This window comes from Hylobates moloch, unplaced genomic scaffold (assembly GCF_009828535.3).
Source record: "Hylobates moloch isolate HMO894 unplaced genomic scaffold, HMol_V3 SCAFFOLD_1, whole genome shotgun sequence".
NCBI classification, from domain to species: domain Eukaryota; kingdom Metazoa; phylum Chordata; class Mammalia; order Primates; family Hylobatidae; genus Hylobates; species Hylobates moloch.
Window position 1 is genome coordinate 122,004,219 of NW_026652276.1, and position 15,120 is coordinate 122,019,338.

General features: G+C 47.1%; 1 protein-coding gene across 4 annotated transcripts in view; it reads left to right on the forward strand.

The window, feature by feature from the left end:
• TNS3 (tensin 3) overlaps positions 1–15,120 on the forward strand; it is a 223,798-nt gene that overhangs the window by 107,397 nt on the left and 101,281 nt on the right. For 3 of the 4 annotated variants that reach the window (XM_032758139.2, XM_058445056.1, XM_058445070.1), the window contains one exon: positions 3,102–3,206. The exons of the other annotated variant lie outside the window; for it this stretch is intronic. In XM_032758139.2, the coding sequence (XP_032614030.1) occupies positions 3,102–3,206 (105 nt within the window). The remainder of the gene's footprint in view (positions 1–3,101; positions 3,207–15,120) is intronic. 4 annotated transcript variants of the gene reach the window in all.

Consider the following 15,120-nt stretch of genomic DNA (forward strand, 5'->3'; position numbering starts at 1 on the left):
AGCCCACTTTTTGATGTGATTATTTGTTTTTTTTTTTTGAGGATTTGTTTGAGTTCCTTGCAGATTTTGGATATTAGCTCTTTGTCAGATGCATAGTTTGCAAATATTTTCTCTCACTCCCTGGGTTCTGTTTACTCTGATGATTATTTCTTTTGCAGTACAGAAGATTTTTAGTTTAATTAGGTCCCGTTTACTTATTTTTGTTCTGTTGCATTTGATTTTGAGGTCTTAGTCATGGATTATTTGCCTAGGCAAATGTCCAGAAGAGCTTTTCCTAGGTTGTCTTCTAGACTTTTTATGGTTTCAGGTCTTAGATTTAAATCTTGGATCCATCTTGAGTTGATTTTTATAATATAAGGTGAGAAATGGGGATCCAGTCTTATTCTTCTACATGTGGCTAGCCAGTTTTCCTAGCACTGTTTGTTAAATAGGGTATTCTTTCCCCAATTTATGTTTTTGTATGCTTTGTTGAAGATCAATCAGTTGTAGTCAGTTGTATTTCTGGATTCTCTATTCTGTTCCTTTGATCTGTGTGTCTACTTTTATACCATGATGTTTTGGTAACTATAGCCTTTTAGTATAGCTTGAAGTCCAATAATGTGATGCCCCCAGATTTTTGTTTTGTTTTGTTTTTAGGATTGCTTTGGCCATTTGGGCCCCTTTTTGGTTCCATATGAATTGTAGGATTTTTTTTTTCTAATTTTGTGAAAAGTGATGTTAGTATTTTGATAGGAATTGCATTGAATCTGTAGATTGCTTTGGACAGTATGGTCCTTTTCAGTATATTGATTCTTCCAATCCGTGAGCATGGGATGTGTTTCCACTTGTTTGTGTCATTTCTGATTTCTTTCAGCAGTGTTTTGTAGTTCTCCTTGTGTGGATCTTTCACCTTTTGATTAAGTATATTTCTAGTTTTTTTTTTTTTTCAGCTGTCGTAAAAAGAATTGAGTTCTTAATTTGATTGTCAGTTTGGTCATTGTTGGTGTATAGCAGTGCTACTGATATGTGTACATTGATTTTGAAACCTGATACTTTACTGAATTCGTTTATCAAATCTAGAAGTCTTTGGGAGGGGTCTTTAGTGTTTTCTAGGTATATGATCATATCATTGGCAAATAGCAACAGTTTTAATTCCTCTTTTCCAATTTAGGTGCCCTGTATTTCTTTCTCTTAGCTGATTGCTCTGGCAGTACTATTCCAGTACTATGTTGAATAGAAGTGGTGAAAGTAGGCATCCTTGTCTTGTTCCACTTCTCAGGGGGAATGCTTTCAACCTTTCCCCATTCAGTATGACATTGGCTGTGGGTTTGTCATACATGGCTTTTATTATTTTGAGGTAAGTCCCTTCTATGCCTAGTTTGTTGAGTGTTTTTATCATAAAGGGATGCTAGATTTTATCGAATGCCTTTTTTGCATCTACTGAAATGACGTATGGTTTTTGTTTTTAATTCTGTTTGTATGGTGTATCACATTTATTGACTTCTATATGTTAAATCAGCCCTGCTTTCCTGGGATGAAATCCACTTGACCATGGTGTATTATCTTTTTAATGTGCTGTTAGATTCAGTTAGCTAGTATTTTGTTGAAGATTTTTGCATCTATGTTTATCAGGGATATTGTCTGTGATTTTCTTTTCTTTTTTTTTTTGTTATATTCTTTCTTAGTTTTGGTATCAGGGTGATACTGGCTTCATAGAATGAGTTAGTTAGGGACAATTCCTCTTTCTCAGTCTTTTGGAATTGTTCAGTAGGATTGGCACCAATTCTTCTTTGAATGGATGGTAGAATTCAGCTGTGAATCCATCTGGCCCTGGGCTCTTTTTTATTGGCATTACAAAAAATTGTTTCATTTTCACTGCTTGTTACTAGTCTGTTCAGGGTTTCTATTTCTTCCTGATTTAATCGAGGAGGGTTGTCTGTGTCCAGGAATTGACCAAGTTTCTCTCAGTTTTCTAGTTTATATACATAAAGGTGTTCATAATAGTCTTGAATGATCTTTCATGCTGATTGTAATGTTTCAAGTTTCATTTCTCATTGAATTTATTTAAATCTCCTCTCTTCTTGGTTAATCTAGCTAATGGTCTATCAGTTTTGTTTATCTTTTCAAAATACCAGCTTTTTGTTTCATTGATCTTTTGCATTTTGTTTCAATTTCATTTAGTTCTGCACTGATTTTTGTTTTTTATTTTCTTCTACTAGCTTTGTGTTTAGTTTATTCTTGCTTCTCTAGTTCTTTGAGGTTTGATGTTAGGTTGTCAATATGTGATCTTTCAGACTTTTTGATGTAGGCATTTAGTGCTATAAACTTTCCTGTTAGCGCTGGCTTTGCTGTATCCCAGAGGTTTTGATAACTTGTGTCACTATTATCATTCATTTCAAGGAATTTTTAAATTTCCATCATGATTTCGTCATTAACCTCAAAGTAACCAGCATTTTAAAAAGAGAATTAGAAGTATAGTAGGCTGCAAGTATTACATGCAAAACAAATTTTTTCCCTAAAAAATATATTTCAAAAGAAACCAGTCCCTTTGTCATCAAGGTGAATTGTCCAGATCCATCACCAAGATCTACATGCATGGGAGTTTTGTTTCCCTTTTTAATAGCTATGGAAATAATCATGCTTTTTCTATGTTCACTGTCATAGATTTAGGCAAAACCTTTAAATACATGGCTTGTGTGTTAAAAATCCCTTTGGTATTCCTAAAAGGACTTGAAGGGAGGAGTGTGGATCTGAGAGCCTGGCGCCTGGATTCAAATCTGTGGGCTCTGAGGCTCAGAGACAGCTTAGCGGGCCTCTGTGTCCTCATCAGTGAGGTGGTCTGAAGACTCCTGTTTTGCAGAAGTGTTGAAGCCTGGTACACAGTGGATGAAAGATCAGTGCTTACTTATCCCCTCCCTGTTGTGGTTTTAACTATGGTTCTATTTGTGGAAAATCCTCCACAGTCTCTGATTAGTGTCGTGGCTCCTGGCAGGAGGGTGGAGGATGGAGAGGCTTCTCTCTTCTGCTTAAGTCAGGCTGCTCACCTGTCCTTATGGTGGAGTCAGGTGGACGGAGGTGATGGGTTTCACTGGGACTAATGTTGCTGCCTGTGCCCTATGCAGGGTCCGAACACTTGTACAACGACCACGGTGTGATTGTGGACTACAACACAACAGACCCACTGATACGCTGGGACTCGTACGAGAACCTCAGTGCAGATGGAGAAGGTGCGTGTGGTCATCTTGTGTGCAGTTATGGAGGCGAAGGGCACAGGGAAGACAGCCCACTCAAAGATCTGAAGTATTTTGCAGTCTGCTAAGAAGAAAAAAATCCCCCTGTTTTCGCAGAGGTCCAGAATCACACCTTTGTGTGACGTAGTTGTGAGTTTTGAGGGTCTTCATGAGAATAAGGCATGGTGAGTTTGGGTCAGGGCTTTTTGTGAAGCTGTAACGGGTGGATGAGCTGTCAGTGAAGTTATAGCCAGGAGGTCCTTGGCCTGAACTTGTGTGTATGTATAATGCCAGGTACCGTTCCCCCTTCTTCCTTCCCTTCCTCTTTGCATATGGGGATGCCAAGCGATGGCCACAGCCAACCTAGCTGCTGTTGTACGGCCCCACACACAACAGACTTCTTGTCTTAATTTCTGTTTGCTTGTTAGTCTAGTGTTCCTGATTTATGGCTGTATCATTTAAATCTCTTTTTTCATGAAACCATCTCACCCAAACATGTCCTCTGTTCACCTGTGGAATATGCACATTGGGTCATAGCTAGGACTGTGAAGGAGGAAAGGAAGGAAAGGGCAGCTGTGTGCTGGAATCTCCACAAGACACAACTGGAGGCTTATTTCAAAGGAGGGGAATTGAGGCTTTTCCTGGCATGTCATGCTGATCTCTTGTCTTTTTCAACCACCGACTGAGGATCAGACTTGCTTTGGGAAAGAAATTAAAACACTTTTTGTCAGATTAGTTACATCTAGATGTAAAATAGCTAAAAGCAAGTGTTGTGGAAAGAGCCACAGTAGTGCCCCATCTTTGTGGATCGCTGAGCTTCCCATGACTCCAGGAAGGTGGTGTCTGTGGTTAGTGAGAAAGGACACCAACTGTGTGTCCCAGGGCAGCACACGGCTCCTCTCTGTTGTCCTGGGGAAAAGCTTGCTCCTTCATAGGCCTTGTGGGATGGAATTTCAACTCAAGGAATTGTTGCAACCCAAATACACCTGGACCAGAGGTGGAGACCCACAGATGGAATGTTGATGGTAAGGACATTAAAACACAGATGAAATCTGGGGCTAGTGGGCAAGTTGTTGTGGATGGGGAGAGCCTTGCTCTGGCCGGTAAAGTAAACAGAGTGTTCTTTGCTGGTGTGAATTATTCAGCACACCAGTCCTTCCAGATGACCAGCACGTTAAAAGAAATGTAGCTGAAAACTCTTGGAAAACGATACATTGTCTCTCAAAAGATCACAGTGCACACTGGAATCTTAAAGCTGTGAGAAGAATTTCATAAGATTTATCAAACAACAGTTATCAAACTTTTTGATCACAGAGCTCTTTTTCCAGTAATGTCTGTTTGCATCTGCATAGCTATATTCTGTCCATCACACGGTGATGTTTTCCACTGGAGGAGAGAAGGGTGAAGCGGTGGCTGGTGAAGTGTGTAAATAATCAGCGCAAGGCAAGATGGGGAAAGGGGCTAATTTGGAGAGCTGGATGGGGACTCTGAGGACAGCCAACTTAGCATCCTAAATTCCAGGCTGAGGCGAGTGGATTTTACCAGAGAGGTCCCTTGCTGCATGGGAGCCAGTGAGCAGCGCTCTGTCGTGATGTGGTGAATCAGTGGCTGTGCCAAGTCTCCTGGAGAACAGGGAAGCGAGTTGTGGAAAGGTCATTCTTGTGATGCTGGGAGGTTCCTTGCTTGCCAAGGGAGGGGCGAGCCTGGAGGGTTATTGACCATGAGGGAGGCAGGGGTTCTAAAACACAGGTGGGTGTTCTCTGTGCCAATGCCGTAAGAGGGGAGCAGTGAAGTCCGGTGGACAGTGTGGAGGAGCCCCAGCTCCTGTGAGGAGCATGCTCTGGAGGGCGGCTCTGTGCTCAGTCCCTCCATGGGTGCCCCGCTCTTGTCCCCAAGCTGGCTCCCAGGTGAGCCTGTGACCTGCCTGCGGGGCAGGTTTTATCCTTCCCATGTCACAACCAGGGAACTGAAAGCTGGGCAGCTGCAGCACGTCACTCACAGGTGGTGAAGGACCCACGTTGATTTTATATAGAAAACATATAAACGGAAAATCAGTTGAGTGTTCACCATCCTTTAGGGATTACATGAAACTTTGCAGAGAATCTGTGGAAGTATGTGTGTGAGCAGGTGTGTATAGATCCATACGTTGTGGAGGACTTGCCGTTATCACTGGGTGAAATAGACAGAATTCAGTCTTAAAGACTCTCAGCCACCGCAGTGTCTCCTGAGGATGCAGAGGGAGATACTTCTTTACTTCGAGGCCCTCTCAGCCCATTCACGCTGCCTTAACAGATGACCATAACCTGGGTGTCTTAAACAACAAACGTGAGAGGCTAGGAAGTCCAAGATCAGGCAGCCAGCCTGGCGGATTCTGTTGAGGGCTGTCATCTGGTTGCCAACTCCTGCCTTCTTGTGTCTCCCCGTGGTGGTGAGGAGAGGGAGCTCCTTGGGGCCTCCTTTCTGAGGGCATCAATCCCACTTACATAGGGGCTCCACCCTTATGCTCTGAGCACCGCCAAAGGTCTTGCCTCCTAATACCATCACACTGGGGATTAGGTTTTGACGTATGAATCTTAGGGGACACAAATATTCAGTCCATAGCAGATACTCAATGTGTGTTTCTTGAATGAATGATTAGAGAAGCAATTAGAACTTTAAATATCTAAGGCCCTGACATTACAAATCACAATTCCCATTGGTGTATTTTTCATGCAGCATCTTCTGAGCCAGTGGTGTGAGCAGGTGGGAGACTGCTGTGGACTGTGTGGTTGGAGGTGGTGGAGCCATGCAGGTGATGGTCTGGGCATCCACTCGGGACTCGGTGTCACCGAGAGTTGGGTCTAGGGGCGAGTAGAGAAGGTCTGGCATTGCCATGCAAAGGATGGAGCCAGTCGGGAGTGGGTGCATAGGAGTTCTGGAAAGAAACTGAGAAGGACAGGGCAGACTGGGAAGGACACCCGGGAGAGATGGTTCCCAGACAGATGGGTGAGGAGTCGGATAGGGCGCCAAGGCAGCCAGGTACACTTTGCAGCCAGATTCACAGCTTTGTCGTCACTGCTTCCAGGCTTCATAAAGCAGCAGAGACCCCCTTTATGGGGAGAGTCACGCCCAGACTCCTCAGGGATATAGTGGGTGAGAATGCAGCCTCCTCCCAGCGCCTGGTTCATCCCTTGCAGCCTCGATGATATCTGAAGCCCATGAGCACCCCCAGGAAGGTGGAGGGACAGGGGAGGACTCAGAGCGAGCTCAGGACTGGTATCCGGATGCTTAGCCCAGAACCCACCACACGGAATCTGAGTCCTCTCCCAAAACTGGATCTCAGCAACCTTCCCTTGAACCACTGCCTGAGCATTCTTGAGAATTCCAGCTTCTGGGTTACAGACAAGCACGGAGCCTTTCCTCAAATCTGCATCCCCTCCTCCTGAATCCCCTCTGTCCCCACGTGCTGTCTGGCGTGTCTGGGGTACCTGATTCAATGGAGTGAGTTTTATGCTTTTCTTTCTTTCTTTTACATACATTTAAGCTTGTATCAATATTTTTTGAAGATGTAAATTATCAAGAAGAAAGAAGGAATAATTACCCCCATCTTACCATCTAGAGATGAAGCACTTGTCGTTGGTGTATTTTCGGCATGATTTCTAAATATCATGTAATTTCTCATAATACGATCAGCCTGTGCATTGTTTTATAGCCTAAGTTTTTCACTTAACCCACCTCCTTGAGCATCTGTGCACATCTTTAAACTTTTCTTCCCATGTCCTTCTCACTGAGCACACTGGATTCCCTTAGAGGGGCTTCCAAAGTGCGTTTGATCTTATTGCTGCACTCCTGCAGGGATTCCAAGTTCTCCCTGTGAGACACGAGGCTGCCATCACCACCTCTGCCATCAAAGCTCTGCAGAATCTCCAGGCTTGGGTCCTTTTGAGAAGGTATTCCCCAGAAAGAGTAGTCACCTTTGGATAGAAAACTCATCCTTGCTGAATTTCCCTCCTCTCTTCTACTCTGCAGCCCTCCTCAGCCCCTCTTTGGCGTGGAGGCCGGTATGCTGCATTGGTGAGCTATTACTCCAGGCAGCCTTTGCTCTTGCCTGCGGTCAGCAGTGCCTGGCTCGGGTCCCTGGACTGGACGCCGCCTGGCGGGTGGAAGGCAGAGTCCCAGCCGCATTCCCACCAGGGCATTAGTCTTCAGAGCTGTCCAATGCTTTGAGGAGTTAAGGAAGGTTTGGCAGCCTCTGAAACATTCTCTTTTAGCTGGGAAAATGATGTATTGCGGCACTCTCTTTTCCACCCCTGCCCCTGCCTTTTCTATCCCCGCCCCTGCCTGGTTAAAAAACCCCAAAAATGTTGACTTAAGCCACATTTATCTCTAGCAGCAGTTGCTGTCCTGGAATGGAGCCCTCCGCAGCTGCCTTCAGTCTGGGCCTGTGTTAGGGGAGCGCCTGCTTTGATGTGTGAGCGCAACATTCTGCTTCTATACTCAGACAGGAGCCGGCCTTGAATCCATTCCAGCGTGGGCAAGTGATTACAAACGCCCTGTCTTCAGCACAGAGAGGAGCACATGGTCCTGGTCTCCCTGTGGGTCTGTGGTCCTGGCAGGTGGTGGCTGCGGGGTACGGCAGTCATGTCAGTGTTCCCTGGGGTGGTTGCTGTCCCCGAGGAGAGGGAAGAATGTCTCGCAGCACACAGTGTGGCAGCCTGCCGGAAGCCTCACTATGGTATTTTAATCCTCGAGAGAGCCTGTGAGCCCATTTGAGAGATAAAGAGAGCAGATCCAAAGAGAAATCAAAAGCTAGGAACTGGCCAGGGACCCTGGTAGCCTTCTGGCATTGTACACTGTCGGCGATGGCAGCTGTGGCTCAGAGTGTGTCTTGTGCTCGAGACCATGAAGGACAGGGCTCACACCCTTGACTTTCCTCTTTGAGACTTTGAGACTCAGTGAGACTGGGCTGAGTCTCACTGGGTGCCCCACCTCCTCATCACACAAGAGGTCTGTGGGTGGGGGGATTTCTTACCCTAGTAGGATGTACCTGCTCTTTCAGGATCAGACTTGATGTGATGGTCTAAGGGAATGCCCACAGCAGCATATGTGTCTCTGGATTTGTAATGTCACCACCAAGAATGCAGTGTGTAGACAGATCCCACTACTCCTTCCCCTCCATGGCTCAGAGTGATGAAAGATGGCTTCCTTTTTCTCCCCACAATTGGGCCTCAGCCCCTCCAGACAGGATTCTCCCCACAGTACTCTTCAGGGAGGCTCTGCAAAGCCCTGGACCCCCATGTTGCTGAACCACATGGAGAACATCTCATTTTCCTCGCTGGACGTCTCTGGAGCATCCGTGTCAGTGGCCACACTCCCCATCGGGATGCTTTCTACTTGCTCTCATAAGCCACATTTCTCTTTGACTTTCCCAGTCTGTAAAGTGGCCTGTTGTAATTGGATGACTCTAAAGATACCTCCCTCCAACTCTGAGATTTTTTTTATCATACACACCATTTGCCATATTCATGCATCTCATATTTTCTTGGGAATTGCCATGGCTCTGGTGCTGGGGTGGGCACAGGAAGAAACACAACAGACCCTCTAATTGGGAAGACACAGATATACATCAGTTGTTGGCACAGGGAGCACCATGTACCATAATTGGGGTATACCAGGAATTAGGAAAGAATTGAGTAGAAACAACCACTTTGCCTGTACAATCCAAGGAGATTCACGAAGAGGACGGCCCTTGCAGGTAGGGAATGCAGACAGGGTATGCCTAGCCCTGGGCGTGGGGCATAGGCGAGCAACACGTATGCACAGGGTGGAAGTGTGTTCCGCTTGGCTGGTGTGTGCAAGAGGAAGTAAGAGGTGTTGTGTGTGATGGATCATGAGATTGGGGAACCTCACTTTCCTTTCCTGAGCCTGGTTCCTTTGCTGGGTGACAGTGAGGATCCCAGGAGCCACATGACTGGAGGATACAGAAAGATAACAAAGGGGCTGGAGGATGCTCTGGGGGAGGCAGAGTCTGGAGAGGAAGAAGAGTAGAGAATGGGCTTCTGGACTCCCCAGCTAAGAACTGATGGAGGCCTGAACTTGGGTGTGGCTCTGGCGATGGAGAGTAGAGGCCTTTAGATATTTAGGAGGTAGATGAGTGAGACTCTGACAGATTTAGAGGAAGGGTTGGGCAGTAGGGAAGCTGCAAGAATGGCTGAGGGTTGGAGATGAAGGCCTGCTCTGTCACTCTTGTCCTTGGTTTCTTGCCTTGACCTAGGACTTTTTGAGTGCAGCTCAAACTCTTACCAATCCAAGAGTGTGCAGGACGAGGGCTGTGGCATTGCCAGGCCTGGACTCTGACACTTTAAGTGGATACCTTGATGAACATTCCCAGAGTCCAGGCTTTGGGGCTCCCATGGGGCTGCTAGAGCAGGCAGACAGAGGAGATTCACATTTGTCTGCAGCCTTCGCAATAAGACACAGTCCTGAAGTGACCATACCGTGTTCTCAGAATCCTGTTCTGAGCTCCAGGAACGGGCTACCATGAGGACATGTTGGGTCAGGAAGTGCTGGCTGCAGTGTGCAGAGCTGGCCGGGAAGTGCCAGATCAAGCTGAGACCATTCAAGCGTTGCCACGTTGAAAATGGACTTGAAAACTTTCCTCCCCAGACATTGTTGGGTTTTAAGATTTGGAAATTGAAGTAAACTTTGACAGCTTTAGTGGGGAAGTGGGCCGATGGCACCTGACAGATCCTTCATCCTGGCTCTGCTCTTTGCTAAGTGCTTGGGTATATATAGTGCCTTGTGTCTGCAGCCTGGGTCCTTGTTGGCAAGATGGGGTGCTGCCCCCCAGCATCCAGATCTGCTCCAGGGCGCTTTGCATGGTGTTCAGCCACCCTGTGACATTTGACTCTGCACCAGGCAGAAGAATATTTCTTTAGGTCTTGCCCCCAAACCAGGCTTTTCTAAGCATTGCTTGCTTAGATAGCTCCAGTGAAAAGCAGCTGTCATCAGGCAACTGAAGTTGTATGAGACAGAAACGGGCCAGATGGGCGTGTAGTCCTGTTCTGAGCCTGAGATTTCCTCCCTCTGCATCTCTTGATTGTGAATTGAGGCTGCAAGCCTCCAACCCACAAACACCAAAGGGGACCCCCTTGCAGGCGTGATCGCAGACCAAACAGCAAATCTTCCTGAATGTCACCTGAGAGAGTGGCCTGGGGGCGCCGGCTTCCTCCTGTCTCAAGTGTGAGAGGCCTACCCTCTGTTAAAACCAGGATCAAGTCAGGTGGGTGTTACTTTCAAAAAATTGATACACTCCATCAGAAGAGTGAAGGTGACATTGGGGGCAGTCAAAAGAGTTGTTCCAGTCCCTGAGCCACCATCTCATTAAGTGTTTGTTACTTTTCGAATCTGACAGGAATCAGGAATTGGCTCAAGTTCTATGTTGTCCTGTACAAGTTTGCAGAAATCAGTCCACAAGAGTGGCCTTAATAGTTAAGTAGCATTGCCGGGCGTGGTGGCTCACGCCTGTAATCCCAGCACTTTGGGAGGCCGAGGTGGGCGGATCGTGAGGTCAGGAGATCGAGACCATCCTGGCTAACACGGTGAAACCCCGTCTCTACTAAAGATACAAAAAATTAGCTGGGCGCGGTGGCAGGCGCCTGTAGTCCCAGCTACGCGGGAGGCTGAGGCAGGAGAATGGCGTGAACCCCGGGGGGTGGAGCCTGCAGTGAGCCGAGATCACGCCACTGCACTCCAGCCTGGGTGAAAGAGGACTCCGTCTCAACAAAAAAAAAAAAAAAAAAAAATAGTTAAGTAGCATCACCCCCTGGGACAGTGAAAGAGGTTCTGAGAGTTGGCTGGATTTGTCCTGGGTCCTCAGGGGCCCCCCAACCCCCAGTCGGCACACAAACGTTGGGCCTTCTCTGCTTCCTGGGAGGAAGGGTACCCCCGATATCCCACAGGACGGGGTGTCCTGTGCATGCAGACGGGTCTACAAGGTGGATGGCTTGTTTGTATTTCTGCAGTTACTGTGTCTTCTTCTTCTCCTTCTCCTTCTTCTTCTTCTTTTCTTTTCTTCTTCTCTTCCTCTTCCTCCTCTCTTCTTCTTCTTCTTTTCTTTTCTTCTTCTCTTCCTCTTCCTCCTCTTCTTCTTCCTTCTTTCTTCCTCCTCCTCCTCTTCCTCTTCCTCTTCTTCTTTCTGCTGCTGCTTTTGCTTCTTCTTCTTCCTTCTTTCTTCTTTCTTCCTCCTCCTCATCCTCTTCCTCTTCTTCCTCTTCTTTCTTCTTCTGCTGATCCTTCTTCTTCCTTCTTTCCTCCTCCTCCTCCTCTTCTTCTTCCTCCTTCTTCTTCTTCTTCTTCTTCTTCTTCTTCTTCTTCTTCTTCTTCTTCTTCTTCTTCTTCTTCCTCTTCTTCTTCTTCTGCTGCTGCTGCTGCTTCTGTTCCTTCTGCTCCTTCTACTTCTTCTGCTTCTTCTGCTTCTGCTTCTCCTTCTTCTCCTCCCTCTCCCATTCTTCTTCTTTCTTCTTCTTTTTCTTTTTTTTTTCTTTCTTTGAGAGGGAATCTCACTCTGTCACCCAGGCTGGAGTGCAGCGGCCCAATCTTGGCTCACTGCAACCTCCACCTCCCGGGTTCAAGCAGTTGTCTCTGCCTCAGCCTCCTGAGTAGCTGGGACTACAGGTGCCTGCCACCATGCCCAGCTAATTTTTACATTTTTAGTAGAGATGGGGTTTTCACTATGTTGGCCAGGCTAGTCTCGATCTCCTCACCTCAGGTGATCTGCCCACGTGGGCCTCCCAAAGTGCTGGGATTACAGGTGTGAGCCACTGCGCCTGGCCTACTATGTCTTCTTAGAGTCCATTGGAGCTGTGCTTCTTAATCTCTTTTCACTTTCCTCTGCTATTTGTGATCAGTATCTCCATTGCTCTTTGGTGACCCTGCCCACTTAACCAACATGCATGCAATGATTCATGCCCCTGCCCTGCATTCCTTCCCCAAAGCTGCAGATCTTTGGACTCTAATTCCCACCTATGGGGACTACAACCTTGACTGTTCTTCTGTTGGTGGATTCCCTGAGACGTGAACCTGGAAGAGGGCTCCATCCCCACAGTCTGCATGGGACCCTGAGCCATGAAGCTTCCCACACCCAGCGTGAGCAGCAGTGTGTGTGTGTGTAGACCCTGGTGTAATGAGGGGTTTGGTCCTTATTCTTCTTACAAGGCCCTTGCTGCCACCCCTTTCCAAGTCACATCTTAGTCAAACCCCTCTTCCCAGATGTGCTTTTCTGCCCATCTCCTTGTAGGAGTAGGGGTCCTGAATGGCACTCGATCAAACCTGCTGGGTTTCCATCTGTGTCTTCCTTGGGTAGAACCTTTCTCTCCAATGCCTGGAAGAGGCAGGGCTGCAACTTCATTTTGCCTCTCTGTAAGAGCCTGCAATTGCACTCGTGCCAAGTAGGGGAAAGAGAGCACCTGCTGACTTTAAGTATTTGATAAACAGAACCAAAACGTGAGAGAGAACGAGGCTGGGACTGAAGAAAAGCAGAGTCTCTTCCTCACATGCACATGCTTCTGTGTGCCCGGCCCACAGGGTCATCCTCACCATCTTCCTCAGCCCTTGGCTGGAAGAGTAGAACTTGTGTGTGCCCTGGCTCTTCTCTTTCAGACTTAAATGAATGTCTGGGGAGGCCTTTTAGATTATGCATGCAAGACTGTCTCATTTACTTCTTTCTTGGGAAAGTGCTGCAAGACGGAGCTGCCAGGGCTTCCTAGGGGAGGGAAAGGTTGCAGATGACTTAGGGGAAAAGGGAGGTGTTCATACAAAAGGGGCAGCTGGGACAATCTCTTTGACTTGGGTCCTTTGTCCCTATGGGGACAGGGACCCTTACATGGAGATGCACCCTCAAGGCCTGCATCTCTGGCCCCATTCGGCCATCTGGGCTAGGAGACCACCATCCACATGCACGCTCCCTTTAAGCAAATGATTCTCCTGCCTTTTACGGTGATGTTCTTGGTGCTGGCGTTGACCTTAGGAGTAACAACACTCTTGGGGTCAACAGCTTTCAAACTCTATGCCTGTGGCTCCAGGATTCCAAGTTGGTTCTCAAGGAGCAGCCCCAGCCTCTCTCCATCCGCTCCTGTCAGAACCCTCCACAGCCCCAGCCCCACCTTGATCTTTTCTGTTTTTATATTGGGTTTCTGCATAAAGATTTGTTTGAAGATCAAGTTCTGCTATTGAAAGTTGGGCACTCTGGCCCTGTACAGTTGATTCTGGGACTTTAGATAAAGTTGTGTTTAAATGTTGACAAACAAGCTACTTGATGTTAAACACGCATTCAGTTGCCTATAAATTGTCACTTACTCTCCCTGTAAGTCCAAGGACAAAGGGGATGCAGTTGTTGTATTCCATTACTGTTATCTAAGGTGCCATGGAGGGCAGGGCATGTGAGGTAGAAGGCATAGGTATCAGAGACTAGTGGGTGTGTTCCTTACTTAAATTTTTTAACATAGCACAGATTGCAGAGGACATTTTATGTAAAACATCCAGCTATTTCTTGAAAAACAGGGTTGATATAATGGCAGCTTGTGCTGTTATGTAAGAAAAGCGAGCTTTAATGGATCTTCAGACTTGCTCGGTTTATCTTGCTTATAGGAGCAATTCTGACCTACTTTGGGGATGAAAGCTGGTTTCCACAGCACTCTTTTCCCCCTGCAGACACTGTGCTGGATGGGGAGGCATGCCAGGCTGAGCAAAGCTCAGACCGCCTCAGCTTGTTGCCTCAGCATAGCCATATACCTAGAGCCTGGCTGTCTGTCGGGGAGACCTGGCATGGAGGTCCATGGATCAGGGTAAGAGACAGGGTGACCACTTTGCTATGTGAGCCAGGAGTGTGATTAGAGCATGTCACAGAGAGGGAGCCAAGGTCAAGGCCTGTTGAGGGTGGACACCCAGTGTCAGTTGCTCTGGCTGGAACTGGGAGCCCAGATTTAAATCCCTAGGGCCTGAGAGACTGACGCGAAGTGCAGGGAAAACCATTGACCCCAGGAGCTGGGAAAACAGGTTTCTGTGGACAGGAGGAGGGCGTCCCCAGCAAATGTCCTGTGTGTGCTCTGCCTGCACCTGCCTGTTGTGGATGTGGGGGGACCCCCTCCAGTTGATAGGGCCTAGGCAGAGGGTACAACTGTCCCCAGGAAGTTTTCTTCCACATAGCAAGAGCCAGAGATGTGTTTAGTGTTTCTTTATAAGTGCATAGTGATGATTTCTTAACAAGGAAAATATACCCTTTGACATTGTGGTCTTTCAGACTTCACCATGGAAAGTTGAATTAATTTAGGATTCATGGTGGTGACAGTCTATGGAAAATTATACTATGAAAATTCAGCAGTATTTATTTTTGTCAGTGTGAATGTGAGCTAATTTGTGACCTGGGATATATTCTCACTGAAGTTAGGCCAAATGGTTAGAGCAATAGCAAGATTTGGTGTTGATTGACTATGGGAATTCTGCCAAGATCTCAACAGCCGTCCTTTGGTGGCAGCAGTAGCCGTGCATTGCCCCTGAACTCGTAGCAGTGAGTCTGGGATGCTGCTGGGCCCCTGACTAGGACGAGGCAGAAGGAAAAGCGGCGGGGGAGCCACCGAGTGATGGGCACTATGGGTGCTTTCCCGAGGGTGGGCAGAGGCTGCAAGGAAACCATCTTTCTCGTAGTATTGGGAGTTCATTCTTTATTCCTGTACACGTAAGATATTGCTCTCTTGTTAATCATAAGTTGGAGGATTCCAGTAGGTCACCTGGGGAGTGAAGGCAGAGTGTCATCTTCTGGGAAGCTCATGAAAGAAAACCAGAGGTCACGTGTGCTTGTCAGGCAGTCTCTGTAGGATCCAGGATGCAGTCTCCATCTCCTCCTTGCCTCTCTGAGCATTGGCAATGCTGGATG